The sequence below is a fragment of the Bison bison genome, unplaced genomic scaffold (genome assembly GCF_000754665.1).
Source record: "Bison bison bison isolate TAMUID 2011002044 unplaced genomic scaffold, Bison_UMD1.0 scf7180017864145, whole genome shotgun sequence".
Lineage (NCBI taxonomy): Eukaryota > Metazoa > Chordata > Mammalia > Artiodactyla > Bovidae > Bison > Bison bison.
In genome coordinates this window covers 8,485,064-8,506,332 of record NW_011494717.1, presented here as the reverse complement: position 1 = coordinate 8,506,332, position 21,269 = coordinate 8,485,064, and the positions used below count along the sequence as shown (strand labels likewise).

General features: G+C 52.2%; 2 protein-coding genes across 2 annotated transcripts in view; one reads left to right on the top strand and one right to left on the bottom strand.

Annotated features, from left to right (window-relative positions):
- The window catches only part of CIB4 (calcium and integrin binding family member 4), a 51,582-nt gene extending 51,025 nt beyond the window's left edge, over window positions 1-557 (top strand). The window contains exon 7 of the mRNA XM_010840597.1: window positions 363-557. Coding sequence (XP_010838899.1) covers window positions 363-393 — 31 coding nt within the window. The 3' untranslated portion in view covers window positions 394-557. The remainder of the gene's footprint in view (window positions 1-362) is intronic.
- A 1,693-nt stretch (window positions 558-2,250) lies between these two features.
- Window positions 2,251-19,777, bottom strand: LOC104989057 (chromosome unknown open reading frame, human C2orf70). Its single transcript, XM_010840596.1, has 4 exons — window positions 19,671-19,777; window positions 6,172-6,445; window positions 4,497-4,609; window positions 2,251-2,454 (listed from the first exon to the last, which is right to left on the bottom strand). The coding sequence occupies exons 1-4, from the start codon at window positions 19,742-19,744 to the stop codon at window positions 2,310-2,312; spliced, it is 606 nt and encodes a 201-aa protein (XP_010838898.1). The 5' UTR covers window positions 19,745-19,777; the 3' UTR covers window positions 2,251-2,309.
- Between the last annotated feature and the right edge of the window lie 1,492 nt (window positions 19,778-21,269).

The following is a 21,269-nucleotide window of genomic DNA, read 5'->3' as shown; positions in this document are numbered from 1 at the left end:
CCTTCCTTCCAACATGGCTGCCCAGGGGCTCTTTTAGAGAAAGACAGTCCACACTTGGACCACCCTACTTGATCCTCTTCTTCTATAACAGCCCAGCACACAACTGAGGCTGGAATCTGTCTGCCTTGAGTGTTTTCTTTGAATCACTCCCCTTTCTTTCCACTGGCTCCAGCACCACAAGGTTGTGACTGCCTTAGCATTCTGGAGCTGCTCAAAGGAGCTTTAAAGAAGGCTTTGGGGTGGCTTGGATTGCTGCAAGCTGACCATCGCTCAGACAAAGGGACACAGAGCTGTGAACCCAGGAAGTAGAGGGGATTTTACAACTTCAGGCTTGAGGTGGCTAATGGAATTCCTTCTTTCAGCTCCTTTCGGATTCATTTCTGGGGATGTTGACGTGAACACAAATACCTGCTCTGGTGGCCTTGAAGGGGACCCCCTGGAACTTGGAATTCAACCCTCTGCAGGCACTAGAGGAAATCTGACTAGAAGAATGACTTTGTCCCCATCCCTCCCTCACTTCTAGAATATTGTTCATTCAATAAAGCAAAATTAAAGCCTTTCCCTTTTCCCATCAGTTCATCATATTTTGAACTGAACTGAACATTATATTTTGAGTGCAAGGTCATATAGAAGTAATTTTTTATTAAGAACTGCTCATTCCAGGGCTTAAGTTTGCCAGTGTCTGAGATGTGCCAAGACTGAGATTGGCCAGTCTTTTTGAGGCCAACCCATGTCACAGCGGGGACCAAGCCAAACCAGATGAAATTCACCAGGAGAATATACATCTTGCGCTTACTTCCACGGGCCTCCCTTCAGCCTCTCTCCTTGCATCTCGGGTGCAGGCTGTACAGAGCTATGCGCTGAGCAGTCTTTCCAATTGGTGCCTGGCTTCCCAAGACATCTTGGCCCCACTTGACACCCCTGCACCCTTGGGACATGACAGTATGTGACCAGCAATCAGGGTTTATTTGCTTTGCCACTCGGCCAAACCCTTGAATTAATGTGGCCACCACAGGGACTCTCTGGAGCCCAGTTGGTTTGGGACACAGGAGAAGCCCCTTAGGGGGTCCATAAAAGCTGTCAGATGCCTACCTGATGGGCTTTTTTCTTGTTTTTTCTTGTTTACACTCTCTTCAGGGAGGAGGTGTCTAAAGACTGGCTTACAGGGGAAAGGCTGTGCTCACCTTCCAATGAACCTGAATCTGCTGTGGTCGCATTGTCTTTTGGGGAAATAAGAACCCATTTCACTCACGCAGGGGAACTAAGAGCCCTTTCTTAACGGAGTCCCTTGATCAGATCCAGGGGGTGCTGGGATGTTGGCATGCACCCGAGGCATGGGTACACACCTGGCCCGAGGTTCCTATCCTAGATCCTGTCTCTAAAGGAGCTCTTGTGACCTCTCCTGCAGGCCGGAGGCCACCTAGGAGGTGGAGGTGGGGAGCAGCACCCTCCACAACCTGAGCCTCTGCAGCCATCTCAGAGTGTGAACCAGGAGCCCAGTGTCCACTCTTGGCTAGGGGCTCCTGACACACAGCGATACCTTGAAGATTGACTTGGCCTCAGGTCCCTTCCCCTCCGTCACTTCTAGAAACAGTCCCGGGGCGATGCCAAAGCAGCCTGTCCCTGCCAGTCAGGGCAGGATGGAGAAAGTGGTTTCTTCCTTCAGACACCACAGGGCCCTCCGGGATCTGCGTCATCCCTGCCCCTCAGCCCCCACTTGGACCACAAGTGAAGAGTGTAGGGGGAATACCAGCAACTGGGAGTCCGAAAGGTCTGGGTCCACATCCTGGCTGTGCCACTTCCCAGCTGCGTGAGTTTGGACAGTTCTCTCCACCTCTGAGCCCCAGGGTCTTTATCAGTGAAGTAGGGACAACACCCCCTCTCTCACAGGCTGTCATGTGAGTGAAAGGATGCTGAGCCAGGGCTCAAGTGGGATTTCCTTAGCATCTGACTAGTGTGAGTGGTCCAGGACCACTACCGCCTCCTTCTCAGTCATGGCCTAACGGGACCCTTGATTATCCCAGTGGGAGCAGACGGGAGGGCTCACTCTGCCTGAGTGCCTCAGGACCCCTGCAGTCCTCCAGAGAGAGGTGGGTGGGCCCAGCAGGGGACTGACATTGCTTTTTGTTGGTGCTGACACCTGGGGTGAGCATCCCACAGGTCCCTCAGACCCCAAGCTGTGTGACCCTCAGGCACTGTCCAGCTGAGGCCAAGTGCTCCTGGAGCTCAGAAGAGAAGAACATGGGATGGTCATGGCTAAAGATTTTATTCCAGAAAGCCAACCTTGTCAGGGCCGTGGCTCTCAGGTGTCACGCTCTGAATTCAAAGTAGCAGTCCCGCCTTTGCCGCTCCTGTGGGGAGACCCTCTTCCCCGATGGGAATGTCTGGTAGGTCCTCAGGTTCTCAGGGGCCACTCTTAATAGATGCCACTTCTCCTTCGGGCTCAGAGGAGGCCTGGGGGGTGAGGGTGGAGCCAGTGTCATGCAGTGAGCCAGGCCACCAGCATGAAAAAGGCCCATTTTCCAGCCCATGATGCTGGCTCTGCTGGCTGCTGGTCAGCTTAGCATCTGGTAAGTCACCCTGCACTCAAGATCAGAAGGACTTGTGTTTGCACAGAAGCTCAGTGGTTAAGGGCAAGGGCATCGGTGTCAGGAAGCTGGGATGGATTCCAACCCAGTTCCTGCTAGAAGTGTACACATGTAAGATGGACTGATGTTGGTACCTCCCTCCTAACTTTGCTTTGAGGAGTAAATGAAATAATGCATGCAAAGCACTAATAGAATGCTGAACAAGGAGCAAACACTCAACACATGTTCTAAGAATGTGCTGTAGTACTGATGATGATGGTGATAGTTATGATGGCGATGGTAGTGGTGATGGTAACGGTGGTGTAGATGATGAAGATGGTGATGGTGGTGATGGTGATGGTGATAATGGTGATGAATATGATAGTGATAAATAGAGATGATGATGGTGGTGATAGTGATGAAAAAGACAATAGCAATGAACCTCAGGGAAGGACAGGGACATTCCCCAGGCCACAGAGATGATCAGAGTAAAGGCTGAGTGCAAGCAACGACCCTCTTACTCCCAAACACCTCTTTGGTGCTCTGTGTTAGACATGAAGCCGTCAGCAGCAGCACGGGCTGTCAGGCAGTTGGAGAAGGGACAGAGTTAGGGCATCCTGGGGTCCCTCAGCTGTAGGAGATGTAGATGCTGTTCGGTGAGGTCTCAAGAGGAGACTTGTCCCCAGGCGAGGCCCTACAATGTCTCCAGGGATGGACTGACTCAGAGCCACCCCAAGGTGGTGAGATGGCCAATCTAGAATCTTAGCATTGGTGTTGGGAGATCTGGGTTCCCTCCAGTTCTACCTCCTACTAGACTTGCCATCTGTACAAGTCCCCAAAGCCATTACTAAGTCAGTTTCCCTTTTTAGAAAATGGGTCCATCTGTCCCACAGAGAAGAATCTGTGCATGCTAAGCTGCTTCACTCCTGTCTGACTCTGTGCGACCCCATGGACTGTAGCCCACCAGGCCCCTCTGTCCATGGGATTCTCCAGGCAAGAATACGGAAGTGGGTTGTCATTTCCTCCTCCAAGGGATCTTCCCAATCCAAGGGTCAAACTGGTGTCTCACGTCTCCTACATTGGCAGGTGGGTTCTTTACCACTAGCACCATCTGGGAAGAATCTATAGGTGATGTTAAATTGTATCTTCAAAAACCATTAAACTCTATGGAAAGGGTTGCTGCTTTATCAGTAAACAACAATGGCAAGACTCTGGGCTCCTGAGGCAAGCAAAGGTCGGAATGGAGTTGGTAACCCAAGATCTGTCCACTAACCTTCCGATGCCCCCTACTCCATAGGACACCTCAGAGCACAGACTTCAGACCTCCCTGCCTGGGCGTCAGGAGGGAGATCAAGGAAACAACATGCCTGGGTTATCTCACAGGGCAGAGATGGCCTCCCCTGGGAAAAGAAGCTCTACCAATTAAAAACCGTGATATACTTTCATATTTCTTAGACTGTTGGGCTTTGAAAAAATATGGTCGAGTCCCTAGGAGTACGTTTCCTCTGAGTCTACACCAGGGCTGGAGATACGGTCCCTGTTTTGTGTAGTACTCTGTAGGTCCACCAGAGGGCAGCAGCTCCTTGCTGCACGGAGTGGCTGCGCCTGCGTTTGGACCAGTGTAGCTCCAAGGCTGCCATGGCAGAGGAACGGTCCTGCAGCTTCAGGCCAGCAAAGATGATGCGGTTTGCCGCCAAATTCCCAGTGCATCTGACCAGGCAGATGATCTTCCTGATTCTGCCTATTCAGGTTCCTGGCCTCCCCTCCTGAGGCTCACCCCCTAGCTCTGTTTAACTGTCACCCTGTGTGCTGCAGGAGTTAAAAGTTTTAACTCGTTTCTCAGTCTGGGGGCCTGCAGGCCTGGCAAGAGCCGGCGCCCTGTGGACACAAGCTGGTGAATGCGCGGAGGAGGGGAGGGAAAGCACTCACAGGTCGGTGGGGATGGGGTACCGGTCCCACTCCTTCACGGGCAGCACAAAGTAGGGGACCCGGTGCACCAAGCCTGTCTTGTCTTGATAGTGCTCCCGATGCCGCTGCGCCATCTACAGTCCAACCAAGGAAGAGAGGACCGGTCGTTAGTGCGCGGGAGTGACCGCGGGCGCCTGCTCCCTCCCCGGCTGTACCTTGGCAGGGGCTGGGGTCGTCTCCCCTCATGCCCCCAGAGAAGAGTCCCCAGCTGGGTGCCCTCCTGAGCCCCAGTTCCTTGTCTGGCTCCTGGCGATAATGATACACCCCACACCAGCTGTGCTGGTCGAGTCAATGAGGCAGGGGACAGCAGAGGTGAGGTATGTGAGGCCCCGCTCAATAGGCGGCCCAAGTAAGCTATATGCGCGTGCGCGCGTGTGTGTATGTGTGTGTGTGTGTGTGTGTGTGTCCGGCTTTTTGTGACCCCATAGACTGGCTCCTCTGTCCATGGGCTTTTCCAGGCAAGCCTACTGGAGTGGGTTGCCAGAATGGAGTGTCTCCCTTTCCCTCCCTCCTGGAGAGGCTGTGCTCCCTGGGCCCCACAGCATGGGTCCACAGCTCCTCAGAGTCTGACACCATCAACCTGGCCATCTCTCCTGGGGAAGCAGCCTTCTCATGCCGTTCTCCACCCTGGGGACCAGGAGGCATCCGGGTCCCTGAAATCAGGCTAGGAGGGATGTTTGCAAAGATGTTGAGGGGCCATGAGGTTTCCAAGACCACAGCAGAGAGGGAGCCCTGGCCTCCCCAAGGTGAGCGAGCGTCTGTGAGCCTGTGGCCCTCTGGAACCAGGTCTGGGGGAGCAGGATAAGGACAAGATGGGGGTACGGGCAGACACCCCTCCATCTGCCTCTCTTTCCCCAAGGGCAGGGGGGTCTGAAGTCAACTTGGTGCATTCGTATGTCCTAAGTCACTTCAGTCAGTGTCCGACTCTTTGCAACCCTATGGACAATAGCCTGCCAGGCTCCTCTGTCCATGGGATTCTTCAGGCAAGAATACTGGAGTGGGTTGTCATGCCCTTCTCCAGGGGATCTTCCCCACCCAGGGATCAAACCTGCATCTCCTCTGTCTCCTGCATTGGCAGGCGGCTTCTTACCGCTAGCACCACCTGGCTTGGGCTCATCCTTAAAGAGCCAGTGAAGCAGGAGTTGGTGTTGGGTGGGCACTGGGATCTGGTGTACTGTGAAGAGTAGACTTGGGGCTGGAGCCTGGCTGGAGCTCTGCAGTCCTCAGTGTACGATATTCACACTGTGGGTGAACCTTAGGGCTTTTGCTCAGAAAGGAGGTAAGTGAGGGCCCAGGGGGAGAGGCGACGACTGGGGGGAAGTGATGGCAGGAACACCCCAAAGGCTCCCAGCTCTCACAGCAGCAGGGGAGCAGGGGATGAGCCACTGGAGCCCCCAGAGTGGGAAGGTCAGATATGAGGGGGCAGTCAGAGAAGCAGAGCACTGAGCCCCTCCACGCGCCCAGCCAAACTCACCAGGTTCCCTGCTGGCTCAGGGGCTCTGCAAAAGCTAACAGAGGCGCTCTGGAGGCTGAGAGTCTCCCTGGGCCACCAGCCGTCACTCCCTCCCCATGGCAGGGGAGGGGGACGTAGGGGGAGTGAGGAAGGGGTGGCCGGAGCCCAGCCAGGACCGCCCACCTGGTAGAAGTGCGAGAGCTCGGCCCAGCGGCTGCTATCCAGGTTGAAGCGGGTGTAGCTGGGGGTGTGCAGCCAGCGGTCCCGGGTGAGGGCGCGGTTCCTCAGCACTTGGGTGGGGTTCGGGGAGAAGATGGTCGGGAAGTGGCCGCCTCTGCTGAAGGCAGTGGAGCTCCTCCCCAGGGCTGCATTGCGCTGGTCCTGGAAGTACTTGAGGGTGGTGGTACCGTAGGGGGAGCCGAAGGAGAAGGCCACGCCAGGAACGTGGCCTTTGTACCTGAGAGAGCAGGGCAGGGGGCGGTGGAGGGCTCCAGGCTAGTTCCTTAAAGACTACGGGCGAGGTCAGTGGGCCCCGCTGGCCACCTCCTGGTCTCAAGAGGCTTCCTAAGGTGCCCGCCCAGCTCAGGCCTCAGGAAAGGACACATGAGAGAGATGCTGGGCCTCTACCGCCCCACAGAGATCTCTCCAGACCAGAGGCTCACAAGGGGGCCAGGACACCGGGTCCAGTCCTGACCTCCTCAGAGAGGCTGTAGGCAAATCACTTCTCCTTGACGGGCCTCCATTGATGGAGGGGTTGACCTGAAGGTGCGGAGGCCACCTGCACCTCTGAAAAGATAGCGCTAAGCCATGTCTGACTCTTGCAATCCCATGAACTGTAGCCTGCCAGGCTCCTCTGTCCATGGGATTCTCCAAGCAAGAATACTGGAGTGGGTTGCCATTTCCTTCTCCACGGTTCCGAGGTTATGGCTGAAGGGTCAGGGGTCAGGGTGGCCAGGGCTCCAGCCTTCCAGCCTGCCTTCTAGCACCTCGGCCTCACACAGCACCATCCACTTGGCCTGGAGAGCTCGCCCAGCTTCTGGAGCTCCGTCACCCTCTATGACAAAGGGGGCCAGTGGAAGGGACAGGAGGAGGCAAGCAATGCCCCTTGGGGACACAGAGCAGAGCAGAACAGACCCAGCATGCTCAAGAGCCCTGGTTAAGCAAGACTCACACAGAGAGCACGGAGACTCGTTTGGGGAGAGGGTGAGGAGAGTCAGTGACATCAGAGAGTGTGGGAATCGGATTTGGGGCAATAATACCAAGAGGTCAAAGCCTCCTCCCCGTCAGCACAGCTCCCCCAACCGCCCGGCCCCGGGCCCTCACCCTCAGAAACCTGGCCCTGTCTCCCTCCCGCCTGGTTCTGCCATTGGAGTCACTCTCCCGGAGCCGCTGATGGCCTTTCTGCTGCTCTGGATGATGTGGACCACTGTCATCTTGAAACATCACTTGTGGTTTTTATTACACTGCTCTCTTGTCTGCTGTTGGTTTTCATCAACCTCTCTGTCCTTCTCATCATGTCCCTCCTCTGTCCACTTCCTTTGGGGTCTTCTTGGCCGCCCCCGCCTCCGCTGAGTCCTCCTGGCAATGGCCCCCATGCCCTGGCCTTAACCCTCACCAGTGCGTGGAGGACCCCCGGTCTACATCTCCAGCCCAGAAGCTCCCCCCAGGCTTCAGACTCCTGTGTACAGTTGCACACTCTGCGCATCTCCCTGGGATGTCCCCCAGGCCTTACTTCCCACCTTCCCCAACACTCTAGTCCCATCTCAGTGAACAGCACCCTGCAGATGTCCAACACCAAACAAGCATCCGTCTCCCCCAGCTTCATCCCTCACATCCAATCAGCCGCTGAGCCCTGCAGCTCCAATACCCCCACCTGAGCTCAGGCTACCTTGCCTTTCACCTGGACTTCAGCAGAAACAGCCTCCCTGCTCTCCTATCTGCTCTCATACCTCCAGCCCATTTCCCACACTTCAGCCAGACTGAGCTTCCTGAAGTCAAGTCCTTAGCATGGTGTTCCAGGCTGTCAGTGTCCTGACCCTTGCCTTCCTCTCCCTCTCATCAGCCACTCTACACCCTGGTTGTAGAGAGTACTGCAGTTCCGAAGTGGAACTACTCTCCTGGCTCCCTTTCCCCCTTTTCCTCTCACTCTCCCCACCGCCAGGGTCTTGCCCTGTGCCTCCTGCCATCAGGAATGACCAGCCCGCCCCTCATCCCCCTACCCCCCGCTCTTTGCCTCCAGTACTGAAAGGTCCTTTAAGTCTTGTTCAAATGTCAGTTGTTTGAAGAAGCCTTTTCCTTGTCGCCTCTCCCAGGTGGGTCTAGGTGTTCGAGGTGGGTCCTGCTCCCTGTTCCCTCTGTGACCTAAATCCCTCTCACCCTGTCCAGCTGTTGTCTGCTTACTTCCCGTCTTCCTGCTAGACCGGGAGCTTCTCAAGGGTGGTGTCTGATCCCGTCTTACTCATGTTTTATCCCCAGTTTTCAGAACCAGGTCGGGTACATGGTCTGGGCAGGAGATTTCTATTGAACAAACAAGGTGAGTGGCTGACACCCCGACAGAACCAATGATGTTGGACCTACAGACATCGAAGGCCAGTGGCCACGCTCCAAGGCCCTCTGGTGCGTCTCCTGGGGTCATTTCACTGCGATGCTCCAAGTCTTACTTCCTCTCAGTTGAGCTCACTCCCCACGACGAAAACACTCACAGGGAAGCCCTGGAAGCATGGGGAGGCTGCCAGGCCACTGCTACATTGACGGCTTCTCCGTTTCAGAAGCTCATCCTGCACCAGAGGCCAAAGCACAGTGAGGCCTTTGAAGTCGTGCTTCAGCATGACCTCTGAGAGCCGCCCTGGGCCTCAGTCTCCTCACCAGGAGGATAGGTGTTAGCCTAGAGTTAGGCAGAAATGCATGATTGCATCTTTGGGTGAATGGAGAGCAAGTTAAGCACGGTGGTTACTGACACACCTTCTGATTGGCTTTCCACTGAAGGCATTATAGGAGCCCTTCCAGGTTCCTGGTCCTATCCATCCTCCATGGCTCCACCTTCCTGGGGTCCTGCAGCATCTGAGGATGTCCCTGCCAGAGCAGGGAGCAATGGAGCCGCTGAACCGGAAGCAGAGGGGAGACACCCCCACTGGACTTGGGCCTGTCTCCAGCCTCGTCTCTCTTGTCCCTTGGTTTCTCTCTGCCCTGGGGTCCTAACCCTCTCCCTCCTGCTGCAGCGCCCTTCCTGCTGGCCCCACCTGAGTTCCCTGCTGGCAGCCATGTCTCTGGCCCTGGGAAGATGGTGGGGTGGCTGAGTGCTTGTAAGCCTGTGGGGCCACCTTGGCCACTTCCAGAATGGAGTCCTCCTCTTGGCCCATGGCCTTCACACTCCCGGGTCTGGAGCACCCCCTCCTGCCTCACCAAGGCCTCCTTCTTCCAATCCATCCCTCCCTGTCTCTCTTGGCCTCTGTCCATCCTCCCAGTCACCTGAGATCTATCCTTCCTGAGCGTCTTCCCTTCTGCCTACAAACATGCAAAGCTTTGCCTAGGTTGCAAAACCCTACACTTGGCCTTGCTGCTCTCTAGAGCCCTTTCTCTTCCTTCGTTTCCAAATTTCTCCCGGGAATGCTCTGTACTTTCTGCCTTCATTTCTTCTGCTCTCATGCTTTTGTTGACCTCCCTCAGTCTGACTTTTGACCCCATCACTCACATATGAGCTTATACTTCTTCATTAAGGTCATAGAAGATCATCCGCTGGGAAGACATATAACCTGAGGTACAGAGTCCCTGAGAGTTCTTTGTTTTGTGTATGAAATGTAATAAAAATATCAGTTCAATCATCAAGAAGCCAAAGACAAGCAGTGGGGAGATGATTCTTCCTTCATTCCGAGGAGTCCTTTGTGTAGAGGGAGCTCTTCCATGTTAGAAGTGGAGGGCATCTCCCTGGTGGGTGAAGCCCACTCTCCTTCCCCACTTTGTTTGGAAGCAAGGAAGCCCACCCTGCTCCTCCATACCCTGTTTTGGGGGATGCCCTCTGCCCCAGCCCTGCCATCTCATTTGAGGGTTCAATGTCAGCCCCATTCCCTAATGCCAGCTTCCCTCTTTTATCTTCTTTCCCAGGTGGTTCAGAATGCAGCAGATGAAAGAGGTGCTGTAATCTACCAGTTGTTGCCAAACCCCAACACAGAGAAAATAAAGCAACAGAATGAAAATGAACCCCCGTCAACAGCATTCTGCACAGAAGAGAGCGCGACCCGAGAATATGGAACTGGCCAGCCCTCCAGGTGGAAAGGCAGCTGCGTGAAAGAACTCCGGAAATAGAGCGCCCAATGCTCTTCCTAAGACAGTGTTCAGTGATGAAATCCTGCCAATCAGCGATGATTCAAAAGGGAAAAAAAAACACTCAGGAATGTAGAACCTCTGTTAGAATGACTGGTGGTTACTTCACATCTATTTAAGTGCAGAACTAGGAATAGCTACTAGGTGAAGGCTGGTTGCAGAAAAGAATGTAAATGTTATAAAACCTGTCAAAGGAGAAAATAATTTAAGTAAGAAAAATTGAGGGGTGGGTGGGAGGGAGATGGGAATGCACTTAGGATTTTTAAAGCACAGCCAACCCATGGCATCCAAAATTGAAACACGTTGGTAAAAATAACATAATTACTCTAACCCCGTAATGGGTTTTATTCTCTCTCCCTCTCCTGTTCTCTCTGTTAGAAGGAACTTTTAGAAACAAATATCTCTTGTGATGAATTAGCATTTATCTAAAGTCTGTTCTTCCGTTTTACTTCAGTGTCTTTCTCTTCAGTTGAGTTTGAGTTAGGTTGCATTTCATGCTTTTCTTTTTAAAATAGTAAATATGGTATGATCATCTTTTTATAAAATTGTTGTCTATCTTTCTATCCATTGTCCACACACCCATCCATTTAGCCTTCTTTCTGAATATATACATAAAAAGAAACCTAAAATGAAGGTCAGGTTAATCCTAGGTGTTTGGGTTTGGGGTGATTTGTTGAGTTCATCTTTACTTGAACAGGTAATATTTTTTAAGTGAGTCAGATGGCATTAAGAGTTACTTATGGAGCTCAACATCGAAACAACAAGCAACCCAATCAAAAAATAAGAAGACCTAAATGGCCATTTCTCCAAAGAAGACAACTGGGTGGCCAACAAACACATGAAACGATGTTTAACATCACTATCAGAGAAGTGCAAATCAAAAGTAAAATGAGGTACCACCTCACACCAGCCAGAATGGCCACCATTAAGAAATCCGCAGATAACAAACGCTTAGAGGGTGTGGAGAAAAGGGAACCCTCTCACCCTGTTGGTGGCCATGTAAATTGGTACAGCCACTGTGGAGAATGGCATGGAGGTTCCTTTAAAAACTAAAAATGAAACTACGATATGACCCAGCAATTCCACTACTGGGCATATGCCTTGAGAAAACCATAATGCAAAAAGACACATGCACCCCAATGTCCGTTGCAGTACTGTTGATAACAGCCAGGACATGGAAGCAAGCTAGACGATACATCGATGGTGAATGGATAAAGATACGGTACATATATACAATGGCATACTACGCAGTCACAGAAAGGAACGAAAGTGGGTCATTTTGTAGAGATGTGGATGGACTTAGAGTCTGCTGTACAGAATGAAGTCAGGAAGACAAAAACAAGTATATATTCACACATATATGTGGAATCTAATAAAAAGTGGTACAGATGAACCTGTTTGCAGGGCAGGAATAGAGATGCAGATGTAGCGAATAGACTTATGAACACGGGGAGGGGAGAGGGATAGGTGGGATGAATTGAGAGATTGGGACTGGCATATACACGTGTGAAATAGACAGCTAGTGGGAAGGTGCTATATAGAGCAGGGAGCTCAGCTCAGCGATCTGTGATGACCTAGAGAGGAGGGATGGGGCTGGGGTAGGAGGTTGGTTCAAGAGGGAGGGGATATGTGTACACTTATAGCTGATTCACTTTGTTGTACAGCAGAAACTAACACAATGTTATAAAGTAATTATACTCCAATTTGGGTTTCCCTCATAGCTCAGTCGGTTAAGAAACTGCCTGTAATGCAGGAGACCTGGGTTCGATTCCTGGGTCGGGAAGATCCCCTGGAGAAGGGAATGGCAACCCACTCTAGTATTCTTGCCTGGAGAATCCCATGGACGGAGGAGCCTGGTGGGCTACAGCCCATGGGGTCACAAGAATTGGACACGACTTAGCGATACTCCAATTTAAAAAAAGAGTTACTTTATCAGGAAGCCACTGTGTGCTGGTGAGATGCTAGGTGTTGACAATGCGAAGGCTGCGTCCCTCAGCCTGCCTTCATCACTCCTACCCCTCACTCGGTGTTTACTGATTCCTGGAGTGGACGTGTGTGCTAGGCGTGGTCAAGGATCCAGTGCTATTAAACATGAGGAGGGAAGGCCCGTTCCCATGGGCGGGGTGGGGGGTGTTGCATGGGAGGAGAGCTGGTGGAGCTCCATGAAGGGGTCTCCATTGGCGGAAGCTTTTCGGGAAACTTCAGCAGAAGGGAGGACAGACCCAGGTCTGCCGCTCTTTCCCTGCTCTTCTACTAGGGGCTGGTGTTGCCCCAGAGTCCTTTTCTCTCTTCGGGGACCCACTGCCTCTGGGAGAGCTCATTCACACTAGACGTCCAACACCAAGGACACCCAGATCCGTGTCTCCAGCTCCGATCTTTCTTCTGGCCACAGATCCACACATCCAGGTGTCCACCGAGGGCTTGCCGGGGGCATCAGACTCAGCACAACCAAAACTAGCCTGCTGTTCCTCCTGGCTCTCCTTGTCCTGGTTAACACCACCTCCATCTATAGAATCCCCCAGAAACCAGGCCTCACCCTACTAATTGCCACATCGGCCTCTCTGCCAGTCCTGCTTCTGCTCCCTCCTTAGGGATTTCCCATGGCCCTCCACCCTCCCAGGGCTACAAGCCCTCCTCTTTGCTTAACTGGGCAGCCTCGGATCTCATAGTAAGTCCCCTTGACCAGCGGTCCCCAAACTTTATAGCACCAGGTACTAGTTTCATGGAAGACAATTTTTCCGCAGACAGTTGCGGGGGGTGGGGCGGTTCGGACTGATTCCAGCGCATTTCATTTACTGTGCACTTTATTTCTATTATTATTGTATCACCTCCACCTCAGATCATCAAGCATTAGATCCCGAAGGTTGGAGACCCCCGCCCTAGACCCAGGCTCACCCCCTGCAGCCTGTCGTCCACACTGATGACAGAGTGATCCTTCATCATCAGATCCCCAAGGTGCACCCCTTCCTCTCACTTTCCCAGAGGTGCCCTATGCCCTGGACACGTTACTTACATCCCTGGGGACCTGCCTGCTCTCTGAGCTTTCACACACGTTTCTCTACCTGGAAGGCTGCATCCCCGCCCAACCAGGGGGCTCTCACCCTCACTCACAGAGCCAGGCTCCCTGTTGTCTTCCCCGACCACCCGCCTACCCAGCATCTCTGCCCCACAAAAGGATTATGACCCTTCATCCAGCTGAAGGTCCACATTAGGTCATCTCCTCTGCTAATGTGAGTTCTCCTTTACCCCAAAAACCTACAGTGCCCCTGACCCATGACAAGTGCTCAATAAATGTTCGCTGGGAGAGGCATAAGTCCAGAAGCTGGGGGGAACCGTGTCCTGGAACATCAGGCTTCCATATGCCAAGGGCACACAGGCACAAAGCATCCAGCCCCCGGAGGCGGGTGTGCATCTCAAAGAAAGGAGCTTTAGAAAGGTGACGTGTCTTCGTGATTCTTCTCTCTGCCACACTCCTCCTCTGCTCCCTGCTCTCCCACCTTCTCTGAATGCCAAGATATTTGCATCCCAATAGAAGAGAAGCCCTCTCCTCTGCAGAACCTCCTAAGGTTCTGCCTGGAATCTGGATTCGATTCAGCTCCTGCTGCTCTGGATGGTGTGTATGAGGTGTGCCCGTGCATGTGTGTGTGTGTGTGTGTGTGTACGCACACATGTGCAGGCATATGCACACAGTCATATTTATTTAGCTCTCAGGGGGCACACCTTGACCAGGTCTATGTGCCCATTCTCTTACATTTGTGACCCATGAGCATGATCGCCCAGTTCCATGGTAGAGCCCCATTTTTGTGGAGTGTATGGTGGGCCAAGGTGGAAAGAACAGAAGGGAATGGTATGTTTCACAACTGGGCATCGGATGGTCCCTACAGCACCGTCGCACCTCCTCCTCCTCCTCCATCCCTGCCCCTCACCCGCCTGCACACCACACAAGCTTGGAGGCGGTGCTCAGCCTGGTCCACAGCAAAGGCCCACTGGGGTTACTATGTGCACAGAGAGCCACCCCTCCCTCCCTCTTAATAGCACTGCTTGGCCCTACAGCTAACATTCAAATTAATTACTGTGCACCATCGGGGATCCCATGAGCAGCTTATTAACTAATTAACTTGTAACTGTTCAGTGTGTCCTCATTCCATGAGCGCCCTCTTCCCCACCTACTTCCTGCTGAGTATGGTTTTGATCAGATCCCTCCCCGGGCAACAACCTTCACGGTGCCCCACCACCTGGGAAATGAAGAACAAACTGGGCCAGGTGAAATGGGCCCTCCTTGACATGGGCCCTGTGAGAGGTCTTTCCAGTCCAATCATCCACTTCCTTATCCCAGTGTGACCAAGCAGGATCCTATGGGGCTTTCCTAGGACACAATCCCCCCAACCCCGATCCCCCAATCATGTCCTCTGCCTGCTCTTGTCTGTAGAAAAACTGTAGCTTCCTAAGCCTTCCCCAAATTAAAAAGAAGAAATTTCATCAGAGATGTGAGAAAATGCAGAAAGAAAGGGAAAGGGTCAGGCAAGACAAAAATAATACTAGTTTGGCCATTAAACAAAGTCAAGCACCTCTAGTTCCTCCTCAAGGACTATAGATAATATTCTAAGCCATGTCCTGTGAGCCGTGGTGCAGATACTGAAACACCCACCAAGTGGAAGAAGTTAGTTGCATGCTGCCCACAAGTGCGTAGACCCCAGACTGGTTGGAACCAGAAGGTTGATGATGCTGACTCCTGATTACCTCACTACCAACCAGTCAGAAGGATGCCCACAAGCTAATCAGGCACCCCAGAACCCTCCATCCTCACCCTGTCCTTAAAAGCCTTTCCCTGAAAACCGTCAGTGAGTTGGGGCTTTTGAGCACTAGCTACCTGGACTCCTTGCTTGGTGCCCTGCAATAAACTTAGCACTTCCCTTCACCACAACCCAGGTCAGTAGGTTACCTTTACTGGGCACAGGCGAGCAGACATAAGTTAGGTTCAGTAACAGCTTTGCCACTCCAGGCAAATAGGCCATTTTTTGCTTTCAAAGCATATCCTGCTGGTACCTCCAGTTCATGCCTTTCCCTAGGGCATCCCCTCCATCCAGAAGATGCTTCCTCCTCTCCCCAGATTCTGATCTTATCCATCCTTCAAGATACTTTCATATATCCCCTTCCCATCAAGCCTCTTCTGACCCACCCGTAGCCCATGCCCATCCCCACCATTGAACTGTCTCTCTTCCTTGTGCCTGTCTTATGTCTCAGCCCACACTCTGCTGTGTTGTAAACATCTGTGCCCTGGTAAATTCTTCCTTTCTGAATTGCAAACTCCACGGGGAGAGAGGGCTGCACTACTCATACTTGCGTCCCTATATTCCTGGTACTCAGTAGGTGCTCTGGAAATATTTGCTGAATTGATTACCAGCTACCAGAGGCTCAAAAAAAGACTTTGATAGGGTTACAACTTCATGTCCTTGCACACTTGGTGCCGCCAGGGTCCCCACGACCCAAGCAGCTGTGCCATATTCACGCTCAACCCTCACTGGGGCAGAGCTGCCACAGGCAAAAAAAAGCCTTGTGTCTATGTACGCAGGGTTGCTTCAGTCATGTTCAACTCTTTGTGACCCTGTAGACTGTGGCCAGCCAAGCTTCTCCATCAGTGGGCTTCTCCAGGCAAGAATACTGGAGTGGGTTGCCATCCCCTTCTAGAGCACTGTATTTCCTGCTGCCCTAGCCGCCAACTCCCCTGTGTAAGCTGCCAGAGCCCCTGCAATCTAAGGAGCTGCACCATCTCCACACCTGGTCCTCACTGGGGCAGACCCAAGTACTCCAGGGCAACCTCAGGAGCAAATCCCAGTGGACGACCCACATGCAGAGGTGGAAATAAAACCATAATTGAAACCCAGGGGCAGTGTGGTTAAGGAAGAAGACCCAAAACCTTCCCACAAGCTCTACAAGCTGCAGATTAAATCCACATGATCAACTAGGCAGACTCTGTGTCTATGGAATATATAAAAGGACATTGAGAGCTCCCACAAAAGAAAACACACTAGTTCTGATAGCTGTGGACATTAGAGGCAAGAACACACAGGAGCAGGACCAGATTAGAGTCTGAGCTTTCCCAACAGCAGGTCCAGAGACCAGCGCAGTGTTGGAGGGCATCCTAGGGAGATAAGGTGGACTGTGACTCCCAGAGAGGGAAAGGATGCTGACAGCAGAGACTCAAGAAAAACATTTATTATTCTTGTGTTTTGACTTGTTCTGTAGTTTATTTTGGATTTTTTTCTTTTTTTTCCTTTTTTTTCACTTTTATGTAGTTGTCGATTTATTAGCACTATGAAATCTAATTAAGCTTTTGAGTTTTTTTTTTCAATCACACTTTTTATTGCTGTTATAAACTTCTGCCTCTATGTTGGCCTTTTGCAGTTCTGTGGAGTTTTCCTTTTCTTTCTTCTTTTTTTTCTCTTTTTTTAATTTTTAATCTTTTAAACCTATTAAGATTTTTCTACATTTATTCTTTTTTGGCTTTTCCTACTTTTCTTTTCCCCTTGCAGTTAATCTTTAATATTTACTGAATTGAACTGACAAATGGGAGCACATTTCTAAAGGCTGATGACTCTTCTGGAGAGAGGGAGAGTCCCTGTTACGAAGCCTGAGTCTCCAGGGGCCCATCTCCTGTTTTTAGAAAGGCTCCCCAGTCCCTCAGGGCTGTGTGAGTGGCATCGGGTACCCAATGGGGCATATGCATCTCCTACATCCTCCTGGGCAGATGGCCTGCGTTTTGTGCCCAGGGATGTGTTTGGACTGGGAGATGGGTGAGGTGTTGGGGGAGGCAGAGAGAGCCTGGATCTGCCCTAGAAGCAGGAAGCACAGAGTCAGTGTGCTTGAAAAGCCTTACAACCCCAGGGACTCTGACCCAAGAGCTCTCTGCTCACTGCAGAGATGGGACAGAGGCCAAACAATGGCACAATATCTGTGTGCTGGTCCACTAAGGGACCAGATGGAGCATCCTATTCCCCTCAGTACCTAGAATCAGGCCTTGAACACTGTAGGAATCTAACTGATGATAATTGCTAACAGCTGCGGACAGCAGGGTGGTGACATCATAGAGACCTGGCTGGTGAACCTGATGAATGACCTTGGGCAATTTCTCATCTGGGTTTTTGTGAAGAGTAAAAAAGTTTGTAAAAAGCCCAGCTCAATGCCAGGCACATAGTAGGTGCTTATACATAGGAGTTCACAGTGCTGCTACAGGGCATCAGCAACCTGGTGGCAGCCCAGCTGCCTGGAAGCATCCTGGAAGCATCACCAGCCTGAGGTTCAGGCACGTCCCCCCTGCCCAGACCTCAATGACCACGTCTGGAATGGGAGGTGGGATGGCTGGACTACCTGATTTCCGAGGTCCTTAATATTTGTCAATACTCTCTGCCTCTATGAATAAAACTGATAAGGGGGATGATTTGAGTGTTACAAGAGGCTAGTTGCTCTTAAAATCCTGTGATTAATCTTTGAAAAGGCATATAAAAATAATAATTACCCAAGTGTGGCGAGAAACCTTGGATTCGTTCATTACATTAATAAAATCACCAATGAGGTAGCACTCAGACATATAAGACAACTCAATCCATTCCTTGTTGATGAGAATCTTTAGGGCGAACACATCCCTCCCAGAAAGATCCAGCTGATAAAGTAGCATATATAGGCTCAGCTGCTCATGCTTGAAGCCTTATTTATGATTCACTTGTTATCACAATTTCTAGATCAATCACAGGACAGGGCACTCAAGGGAACTGCAGATAAGTGGTATGGATAGAGAAGCATCCTAGGATTGCTTCTGAAACATGCAGCTTTCCTCCCTGCAGTCCCAGACAGACTAGGGGAGCTCTGGGGGAGGGTTAGGTTCCAACGAAGACCGTGGTGGGCTTAAGAAAAAAAAATATCGATGTATAAAATCAAATTTCATGCTAAACACCCAGAATATGTTGTAAACACCACTATCCAAGGCTGCAAAGACGGTTTAGAACTAAACCTTCTGTATTCACACCAGACTGAAAGCCATCCAGGGCAACCTCCCTCTCCTCATTTGTTTGTCTTAACCCAACATCTGGCCCATCCCAAGCACTCAACATGTCTTTATCAAGGGAATGCCCAAATGATTGAAAGGATTAATAGGAAAATTCTTATTCACCTTTTCTAAGACACCAGGCTTGACTTCAGAAAACAACTGTGACCTGGTAAATCAGCTTTGCCAGGTGGGAGCCAAAGCAGCTTTTGAGTTCCCCAAGAGCCAGGAAAGGCCTTGTCCACAAAGGGACTGGCTTAAAGCTACAGTGCCTGCCCCTAGTCACTGCACCACCTCTGTGTGCAGAAATGACTTTAACATCACAGCTCCTCCATGTCCTGCTTATTCTGCTTCAAGACAATCCAAATGTCATATAAAATAAACAGTGGGACCTCTTCTTGATTTTGTGGTCTATTTAGTTTGCAGAAGAAAGCCTGTGTTTTTTCACCCACACAGAGTTGGTGACTGCAAAACTCTCAAGACATTAATTTCATTCATCCATTCAGTTGGGATGTGCAGACACAGTGCAGGTGGATTCTCAGAACCCAGCCCCCATCCTCAATGCTCCTGTCGACTGGTAGGAGAGAGAAGACCATCTCACACCTTGGAAGAGAAGGTCCGAAGTGGAAATCTCACTTTGAAAGAAAGGACCAGACAATGGAAGGGAACAGTCAGACTTGCATCTTAGAGGTTTGGAGTGTGAAAGGAAAGGTAGGTTTCCTTGGAGTGAGCAAGGAAAGGTAGGTTCGGCCCTGCATCCGATAATGCTAAAGGCCGGGAAGCTTTCGAAGGCAGCATTCTTCGAGGATTAAGTGAGATCAGTGGGGGCACCCACGACGCGTTCGGATTCTTTCATCTCTGCTTCCGGGTGCGCACCCGCAGGCATCCTGGATGCTCGCACGGTGCTGAGGGACAAAGAGCTCACTTCCTTCCCCAGGACACCTCATCCTCTTGTTTCTGCCCAGCGTCTCCAAACACCAGCCCCACATCTTCCCCTCCTCTCCCTGATCGGACCCCATCCGCTGTTATCCCAGGCAGACGGCATGGAGCCCGCTAGGTACGGACTTCCCACTGAACGGCAACTGGAGAGCCCCTGCCGCACCCAGACACTGCATGGTCTGAGAGTGCAAGGCCCTGGGGAGACCACCCCACCAAGTGAAAACTTGGCCCAACCTGGTTCCTTCAACTTCAGACTCCGCGGGGGTGGAGTTTCGAGGCGGGAGGAGGGTTTTGTGAAGGGAGTAGAGGAGGGATGCCCCCAGGGACTCAGACCCCCACTCCCACCCCAGGTTCAGGCGGGGCTGACGCGCGGCGCTCTTACCCGGGCATGAGGCCGGGGGGCACGTAAGCGGCATTGAACTCTGTCAGTAGGGTGCCCGCGCTGCGAGAGGCCATGATGGGGGCGGCGAGCGCGCAGCGAGCCCGGGCGCTTCGGCCCCACGGTCAACAGCACGGGTCACCCGGCAACCGTGCGCCTAGCAACGCCAGGGTGGGGCGTGCGTGTCCGGGGGCCCCGCACCCCTCTCGCTGTCCCCTTCTTGGAATAGCCGGCAGGACGCGCCCACAAGATGTCCCCCTATCTCCACGAGCTCTCTTATGTGACCCCAGCAAATCGTCGCTCCCACCCAAGCCTCCGTTTTCTCATCCTTGAATGGATGCATCTTGCGGCTTCACTGCCGGCCCGGATGCGTCATGCTCCTATGCCAGTCCCGGACGCAGGTGGAAATGGCGCACAAAGCCGCAGCCGCAGCGCTGCTCAGCCCAGCGCCCAGTGGCCATGGGGACCCCAAGAGCCGTCGCATCCCAAGGTTGCCGGCTGCGCCTCAGTTCCATGGGGCCTCCAGAGGGGGCTTCAGGCGTGTGTTCTGCTTGACGTTTGCCGAGGACTCTCTGTAATTTAATGTGTGTGTGTGTGTGTGTGTGTGTGTGTGTGTATACACGTGTGCGCGCGCACGCACACACACAGACGTGCGTCAGAATGAGGGACATTTTTCTCCTTAATCTCTTCTTTCTCCCTGGGAACTTCCATCTCCTCTCTTCCCTCTCAAACTACCCCACAAGCCTGGTTTATAGGGGCAAAGCCAATCGTGAAAAGGCCTAGAGTGCGATTCACATTTGCCCCGTCTCTGCAGTTCAGTTCCTCCTGTGAATCCAGGGTTGGGCCTTGCCCCAGAGAGCAAAGCTTCAGAAGGCTGGGGTGAGGTTTCTCTGTTATAGTATCCGCCCCCACCACCCCGTGACTTTGGTGCCCCCACATCTGGATTTCTCCAGTGACCCTCACACAGCCCTGGGCCACATGTAGGGCAAGGCGGGGGGCCTTAGGTCTTTAATTGGGGGTGGTGGTGCTGAGTGTGATGACAGACAGCCTTGAAGGCGCCAGGCTCTTTGCATCTCACCCCCAATCTGCTCCCCAGCTCCCCCTGCAGCAGGCCGGGAGTCAACAGTCTGTGGTTCTGCAGTTTAGCCTCGTCCAGCACAATCTCACTTCATCTGTCAGATGAGAGGTGTTACCTTCATAGTTCGACTCTGTCCATGGCAGCTAATGAAAACGTCAGCTTCCAGAATCCTCAGAAGGCCCTCTGGGACCAATGACAATGGAACTGGGGGCCCCAGGCTTCCAAGAGGTCCAAGAGCAGGAAACCTGCGGCCCAGGGAGAAAAAGGAGCTGAAAGGAATGAATGGTTGTAAAGGAGGTGGAAGAGTTTCCACCCATCCTCCAAAATGCAATCATATCTGTTGATTTCTAAATTCTCCATGCAGAATGTAGGCTATGATAAGAACAACATTCGTGAACGTTGTAAAAGAACAGCAATTAGCGCAAGGTGTCACACTCCAGGAAGGTGGTCCTAATGACCCCCACCCCCAGACAAGGTCCAGTGCCCACTCCCCACCTCGATTCACAGCTTCTGAGCTGATTCCG